General features: G+C 37.8%; 1 protein-coding gene across 1 annotated transcript in view; it reads right to left on the bottom strand.

Annotated features, from left to right (window-relative positions):
• The window catches only part of LOC104628174 (protocadherin-23-like), a gene marked incomplete at its 3' end in the record, with an annotated part of 96,905 nt that overhangs the window by 30,419 nt on the left and 57,688 nt on the right, over nt 1–8,798 (bottom strand). Inside the window, exon 4 of the mRNA XM_010296677.1 lies at nt 7,650–7,881. Coding sequence (XP_010294979.1) covers nt 7,650–7,881 — 232 coding nt within the window. The remainder of the gene's footprint in view (nt 1–7,649; nt 7,882–8,798) is intronic.

The following is an 8,798-nucleotide window of genomic DNA, read 5'->3' as shown; positions in this document are numbered from 1 at the left end:
TTTCCCTAACAGGAAAAAAAAACCCACCATGCTAATTTGTCAGTAAAGCAGAATATAAGCAAAGAGATATAATTTGCTGTTGCAGGGAAATTTCCTCTGCTTCTGCCTTGTTTTGTTTCCTTTAATCTGACATAATAGTAACTCAGAGTATGTTTGTTGTCTGATTGCATACGAAGAAAACACTTCCACATAAAACATAAGCTTTAAAAAAAAAACACAACCCAAAAATCCAAGCATACACCAATAAATGGGCAGGACTCTGGCCTGGTGAAATGCTGTATTTACAAAGACAAAGACAGCCTTCCCCATGCAATCTACACAGCTCCAGCCCTGCCGCACCATCCCACCAGGTCACCTTTGCTTGCTCAGCTTATTGAAGTTTTCCAAAACTATCTTTTTAATCAAGAACCTTTTCAACCAAGCCGCCAGCCTGCAGATCCAAAAAGAGCTCAATGCACAACATGGTAACAAAACTCAACTGCCATGATAACCGGAGTTGATATTTGTTTGAAGGCACTGTACCAAAAGGCGCATGTTTCCAAGCACAGATACAGAATAAAGCCTAATAGAAGCCCAGTGAGATATATTTGCTGTTCTTATGTTAAGAGCATTATGAACATTCCAGATGCTCATCTTAATCCTCACAAACTGATTTGCTACTACACAACACTCCTCTACTACAATCATTTTAACAGTCCAACAGCATGAATGCATTTTGCCAAGGCTGACTGCTCTCTAAACCTGCCACTTTCTTCTTTTATTTGCATTAACTAAGAACATGAAGTACATTAAGCACATCTGTACTTAAGACCCGTACAGTTTCTATCAAAGAAAAGTGCTGATTGTCTGAATTTTACTGTATAAATCTCACGTTATTCCTCTCCTCCATAATGGGAGGTTTGGGTATAATTTTTTCCTTTTCTCCATTTTTCTTTTCATCTGCCCACGTCATCTGCCTCTCATAGCCCAAGAGCTGTGGCAGTGCAATGCCACGGCAGTTCGCTCCTTGCCTCATCTGTTGGCTTCTTCCATTTCTGAGATCTGACATTGACTTAACTACAAGAAAGGACAGTGGGCTAGAGTATTTTTGTAAATACTTTGCATTGTATCGTGCACAATGAATCTCAAGTACACATGTTACTCCGCTATTGCATGGTTAAGTTTTTGGCACATAGCTTCTAGGAATTTTTCTCTTTGCAGATGGTCGATTCTATTGGATTTTATTCATAAAAGAAAGAGACATATACATTAAAAGCTGGCGCTATGGATATTTTTTCATGCTGTTAGGCTACACAGCTTTCTTTCAGGGCCAAAATCTGCACTCTCACGCTTAGTACAGCAAATTTTGTGTGCTTCAAGGAGAATATACTGTTTCCTGTATTCTTTATGTTAGATTTCTCATTAGATGAGATTTCAGTGAAGGTAAATATCCACAAATTACTCAGATGAGACTACTAATTTTTCCTATGTGACTTAACTGAAAATTCTTCAACAGTGAAAACTTAGCGAGCTAAACCAATGGCTCAGACATATTCCCCTGATTTGTAGCATTCTGAATATGCTATCAATTTCATATGAAAGATCAGAAAAACAGTAATTGAAGAAACAGCAGTTTAAAGAAAAGTGGCCTCAACATGTTCCAAAATAAAACACTCCTAATTTTAAATTTTATTTATGTGAACCTCTTCATATGCTTAGCAAATGCACTACATGCTGTATAGAAATGCCAAAAGCAGTTTAAAAATAAACTGTTTTTTCCTACAATACTATACAAAAACATCATTAATCATCATACAAATGGACTTGTTTTCTTTAGAAAGGATGCATCCCCATTTTACTTTGATGCATATTACAATCTGCTATATATTAAACATTGTATAATACATGGAGTTGAGAAAAGTTTGGATTTTTTTTTCCTAAAAAAAAGAAAATTTGGTATTTCAACTTTTGCTTTCAACCTGTATTGTAATAAAAATAAAGCAAAACTTTTTCATGCAATGCATGTTGTGATTGTTAAAGAACAACATTTCCATTTGCTTTAGTAAAATAAAACTTGTCAACATCCTTAACTCGAATGAATCTATTCTGGTGCTCTGAACCAAATAAAAAAGTTTATTTTAACTCAGTTTGACATTAAATTTTATTTACATATGGTGCCACAGTACAGTAATGGAAGTACTACCACACTAAATTGCACACTGCCAAAACAAGAAAAATGTATCAGAGGAGGGACTGTTCGGCACAAGCTCTACACTTAACCCTTCTTTTTGCATTCATTACCGGGCACAAAGAGACAAGATGCTGCACTTAAATCTGCCTTTTGGCTAATTAAGTTAACAGTTCTTATATTCTTAAATTTGCATGTCCCTCAGGTGTATTACTCCTTTTGTTCTTCTCCAATGGACTAAGCTCCTAGACTTCTTTACATCTCTTACAGGACGTTTTAGTTGTGTGATGCCCTATGCTATTCAGTTAAAAAGAAATCAGAACGCATCTTAAAGGAATTAAATTATTTTTTTAGCAAGTCAAAGTCTCCTCAAAAGAATGCTCATTTTGCAGAAGCTGTACTTTCATGCTGAAAAAAAAAATTTCATGCTAAACAACTGACCAGATCTTGTAACAAGGCTTGTCTGTTGACCCAATATGTATTTTTTGGCATACGTAGCAGATGGTATTAGGACAAAAGGTGGATCCAAGTATCATCAAGTCAATGGAAAGCTCTCCAAATTTCTCACTGTATTGGGTTTGTGTGGCAAGGGTTTGGCGGGGAGGGCAGTCACAGGAGTGGCTTCTGTGGGAAGCTGCTGGAAGCTTCCCCCATGTCCGATAGAGTCAATGCCAGCCAGCTTCGAGACAGACCCACCATTGGCCAAGGACCCACGCTGGAGCAGTCTGTTCCTGAAGGACTGCACGCCATGGAAAGGACCCAGGCTGAAGCAGTTCATGAAGAACTGCAGTCCGTGAGAAGGACTCATGTTGGAGAAGTTCACAGAGGACTGTCTCCCGTGCGAGGGACACCATGCTGGAGCAGAGGGAGAGTGTGAGGAGGAAGGAGCGGCAAAGACAACACATGATGAACTGACCACAAACCCCCTTCCCTGTCCCCCTGTGCCACTGAAGTGGAGAAGGTAGAGAAATTGGGAGTCCTGTTGACCCCGGGAAGAAGGGAGTGGTGGGGGGAAGGTGTTTTAAGATTAGTTTTATTTTCTCATTATCCTACTCTGATTTGATTGGTAATAAATTTAAATAATTTCCCAGTCGAGTCTGTTTTGTCTGTGACAGTAATTGGTGAGTGATCTCTCCCTGTCCTTGTCTTGACTCACAATCCTTTTGTTACATTTTCTCTCCCCTGTCCGGCTGAGGAGGGGAGCGATAGAGCGGCTTTGTTGGGCACCTGGCATCCAGCCAGGGTCAATCCACCACACTCACAGAAACATTCTCAGTAAAACACAAAAGAGGAAGGTCATATCCTCTGTTTTAGGCATCTAATTTAGGTAGGATTCACAGAAACACAAGCCTAAATATCTTACATAGTTGAAAGAAACAGAGAAGCTGAGTTAAATGCTTATACTGCTGTAATGTACACTTTGTGAATGCTATTTTCTCTACATCCTTTTCATACTATGTTTAAATCACTAATACCTTCAAATAAACATAAATCAATGGCTGCTGCCTTTTCCTTAACTTTCATGAGTTTTCTCGGTACACAGTGACTAGCTAGGTGAGTGGTTCTAAGAATATGAACAGACCATTTACCTGAAGACTGACACAATGAAGTCTCACACTGGCCCAAAACAATTTTCAAAGACTGTTATTAATTTTGTTGATTTGAAACAGCTTCCTTGAACCATGACTACACTAAGATGATAACCATCTTTTTATCCAGCTCTCAAGAAGGGTATCACTAAAATCAGGACAAATGAATCATACGCCCTTGAGTGAAAGAAAATATTAATGCTTGTATCATAATGAAAGTTTAGAAATTAAATTGTTTATCCCAAAGTCCTAAAGTTAAGCACTGCATAGGTTTTCTGCCAAACCTGTGATTGTACCCTGTGACTTACATTTTTAATTACCTGCTCAGCCATAACTATAAATACACTGTCTTTCAGATAACTTGTTAGGTAACGATGGGAAAATAAACAAACATAGCTCAAATTGTTTCTTAGCCAGCAGAGCTCTTCAACTTGCCCTGTTCTAATCAATTCATGAGTGCTGTTCATGGATCATGCATGGATCAGATATCTACAAAAGGAAACATAATGAAGCCAAGATGTTGTTTACACCAACACTAGAAACGAATGATAGCAAAAGTCACGAACTAGCAGAGGAACTGGTTTACAGTTCCCTATCCATACATTTTTCTAGTTACATAGTTCTTAAAGTGGTTTTTCTTGTGGACAGTCTATCATCAATCAAATGATAAATACTTCATTTCAATTTTTTCTCAAAGGGAAATGCAATAAATGTTATTTACAACTATAAGCACATCTCACAAACAATAAATGCAGTATCTATAAGCTACAATAGCAAACAAATACCACTAATAAAGACTTGTTTAGAATTCAAAAGACTTTTTAATGGAATATCTATCTGCTCAATGAAAGGCTCTTTCTGACTCCCATTGGATTTATTTATATATGACAAACATGTTAACAGTTCTTGAAACAAAGATGGAGCCCCTTTCAAGGAGCTAGGATGTGGCTTGACCACATAATATCTATGTATCAAAAGCACCATTGATATATTCTATACAGTGGTTGACCAGCTGGTATGATATCCTGTATTGTGAACACAGCCAACTATGCAAAGCCAAAAGCTTTCTTGATACATCCATACAATTGCTTTAACAAAGCAACAGCCAGAAGCGAACCACAGTAGCGAAGAACTGGGGTTAGAGATTTTATTTCATTATTTTATCCATTTCTCTTCTAAAAATGAAAAAGGGAATGGGGGGGGAAAAAAGTGAATCTCTAGTGAGTATTCTAAATGCAGCACTCCAAAAACATCCCCATAGAAAACTAGTGAGATAAACGTTCAAATCCACAGTCTAGATGTCATAAACCAGAAATTACATATGCGATAGAGAATAGCATTATCTTGCATATGATTTTAATGTATCGCACTGTAATGTGACAAGCTGTTAGGTACTAATTAATTTAAATCTCATAATACTGAAAATAGCTGTCCAATTTATGTACAGTGCTTAGGGCTATAATGAACATAATAAGTTAAAAAGACTAATGCCCTGATTTTCATTCTTCATTTCTAAACATTCTATCAGTGAGAAAAATTAATCACTTAAAAAATAAAACTTATCAGGAAGGCAAATTCATGGAAGACTCCAACACCATTGCTGTGCCTCCTTTTAGGTCCTCTAATAATGAAAAGAGCAGATAAAACAGAACATGCTATACTGCAAATTGGAAAAACTGCAGAACACATCAGTTACAGACTGCATGTCCACAAGATCAGAAAACCAAAAACCAAAACTGTAATATGATATTGATTGACTTATGGGTTTGGGGATCCACCTCCTGAAGAATTCCTATTTCTTGTCATCCTTGTCCATTGCCCTCTGTTCACAAAATGCAGCCCACATAACTAAAGTCTCTCACATAACCTTCAGAGACACACATCTAAATTGGGCCATATATAAGAGCATATGAAGACAGCTTTAGCATGACGAAAACTGGAAAATGTCACTGTCCTAACAAGAAGTAAGGAGGAGGAGCTCAAAATCTCTTTACCTAACAGTGAGACACTTGTTTCATCTTCCTCTGAATACTGTGCAGCTTTTACAGTTATTTAACCTGCAAAGATTTCAAAACTTCTGTGTGACAAACTGGCAATTTTAATATTTATTTTCTTTATAATGTTTATTTTTTCCAAGAGTTTAAAAATCATTTTGCTAGCCAGTGACTGAGCATAAGCACTATTGTAGGTAGATGTGGCAGAATATAAAAGGAAAAAGTGTATTCTTCAGAAAAAAACCACCCACAACACACACCATTAATATTAATGAGTTAAAAAATAGATGCAGTTTGACCTCACGAATTGCCCAGGAGATCTGATTAAGTGCAACCGTATTCCAAGATCTAAAGTGTTGGGGATAGTGTCTCTGACCTAAATGCTCTTCTCATCATAAAATGTCGGCGATAATGACCTCAAGCAACTTCACCCTGAATTTGGTCTGCCTTTGATAGAATACCATGATAGATATGCAAGATAATAGTAACTTATAAACTTGCACGTTCTTCATGATTAAGCATGACATTTTTCCTATACAAAGTGCCAAAACTGGATAAAAGGCCAAAAGGTCACAATCCAAGGAAGAAGCCTTTCAAAAAGAGAGGACCGCTGCAAAGCCAGTGCTGCTAGCGTGATCCACAGGGGCTCTCTCTGACAAGTCTGCTGGGTCAATTTTAAAATGACCAGTTAAATGCCTGTGGAGATCCAGCTCCCTAATTATCGATTGACCTATATATTTTTGGCATCAGTTATGCCCCAGAGAATCTGATTTGACAGGCAGTTGAAAGTCCACAGTTAAATACATTCTGAAATAGCCAAGACAAGCATAGCGACTTCCTAAGAAGATTAGTTTCTTCTGTTAATCAGAATATTTTGGGGACCGTGTAAGAAAGTGAAATTAGGCACCATTTTGAAAGAATAGAGCCAAACTGTTTTGTATACCGAACAGCTTATATATACATATGTACAACAGCCCCAAAATTCTTAAAAATTATAAAAATAATCCGCTGTGCCATGACCATTATAAAGTAAAACTGTTGAACAGGATGCATTTATACGCAAGGGTTGCCTCTCAAAATGGTAGCTGCAGTTTAGTTAACCACTCCCTGAAAGACACTGTGGACGTTTGTAGATACACTGCTCATGTTCTTTCCAGCTGACGTTGATAACTGTTTTAAGGTTAGAAAGCAGAATACTGGGGCTGCTTTGTGGCCATGGGAAAAGTAATTAAATCTGTGAGATTCAACCTGTCTTTGAAAAAAAATCACACAGATTTGCTTTTGTCATAATTGTTTTCTTGCTCTCATTGTCACACCTTCATTGAACCTCTCTCCAGAAACCAGAAGGATGAAGAGTCACATCAGAAAATAAAAGGCAGAAGACAACACTTACAAAGCTAGTCACCAAGTCAAGCTGGGAGGTAGCTGGACATTATAAGACTGTGAGCAGAATGGGGACTTATTCTAGCACCCTGAGGGAAAAGAAGATTAGGACAGAAACAGAGAGATGAAATGAAAGGACCAGCATCTTGAAGGGTCTTTTATTGCTCCTCAAGACTAAGACCTAAGCATTGCAGGAATTCAGATATTATTATAAAAATAATGGTTTGATGATTTCTTGCAATGATGAATAGATTTATGTCTGAAAATAGTGGATAAGTGGCATACTGCTTTTCCTGTATTGTACTAGCAGGTACTGTGTTTCCCATTCTCCTGTTTCCTTCAGTGAATGCAAAGGCTTCATGTTAAGCCTAAACCCTCCATCTTCCTCTAGAATTATTTACCAGCAGAATCTAAGTTTCAACTCTATGACGTGACTCCAAATAAAAAAGCATCATCAAGGAAAAGATAGATGTTGTATAATTAACAGCCTTTCTGAATCATAGACTCACACAGTACCTGTGGATGTGTCTACTGTGAAAAAAGAAGAAAATTCTCCGGGGACCAGTGCATATGCGACAACACCATATATTCCTGAATCTCTGTCTGTGGCAACAACATTGATGATCTCTGTCCCTGGCTGTGTGTGACTGCTGATGCTTGTCACATAGACGGCTTGTTCAAAAACAGGTCGATTATCGTTAATATCTTCTATCTCGATGCGAACAAAAGCTTGGGCACTCAGTCCACCCTGTTGGATAAATCAGAAAGATAAAAACAAAAGACAAGATCAGTTTCAAAAGTGTACACAACAGAATGATGCACATCTGGCTTCAGCCCATCATTAGGAAATGGAACATGCTGCAACAATATTGAGCAATGAAAACATCTGTTAAAAACAACTTTTTATCTTCATACCCCAAAATTTAGGTTTAGGTAATTTAGGTAAGCTATACATTCAGAACAACTCCAGTGGGATGAGTACACAAAGAAGTTCAACTTCTTATGAACAGTGAGGCCTGAACACAAAGTTATTTTTGTTAATATTAATAAGCACATGTCAAATCCTTGCTAATCTAACCTCACTTGTTTTTACTGTAATCACCTACAGACTACTTACTCCTTCACAGATGAAAGTCAGGCCTTTCTGCCCCAGAAATACATGCCCCTGAGCTGATTGTGGTGCGCCAGTAAAGCGCGAATAACTTCTTTCTATCTATGGGTCTTCCAGATTTAAAAGTGTGACCACCATAACAGCAAATATGAGGCTTTTTCAACTATTGATTAAGCAGAGCAGTGCAGAACAGCCAAAAGCTAACCCATCAGGCTGCTGCCTGCAAGACCTATCCTGAAGCTACCACCCTGGTAGGCTTAAGCAGTTTTGTTCATGCAGTATGTGTGTGTATCTATATGTGTATATATATATGTGTGTGTATATATATCTCTCTGTATGTTTGTGTGTGTACTTGTCCATATACCCACACCTTCACTTTGTGTGCACAGAGACAGAACAATACCAAATTCAACTGAAGCACACAGCTGAAACAATTTGTTGATGTAAAATTCGTAACTGACTACATAAAATTATTTCAAGCATGCTTGTGAGTTTGCAGGGAAAAAGGTCTCACCACACTTTCTAGGAGGCTTGGCTCAACTTCTCCGCTCTTG

This window comes from Phaethon lepturus, unplaced genomic scaffold, assembly GCF_000687285.1.
Source record: "Phaethon lepturus isolate BGI_N335 unplaced genomic scaffold, ASM68728v1 scaffold4661, whole genome shotgun sequence".
In the NCBI taxonomy this organism is placed as follows: domain Eukaryota; kingdom Metazoa; phylum Chordata; class Aves; order Phaethontiformes; family Phaethontidae; genus Phaethon; species Phaethon lepturus.
The sequence above is the reverse complement of the archived record's forward strand: the minus strand, read 5'-3'. Positions and strand labels throughout refer to the sequence as shown.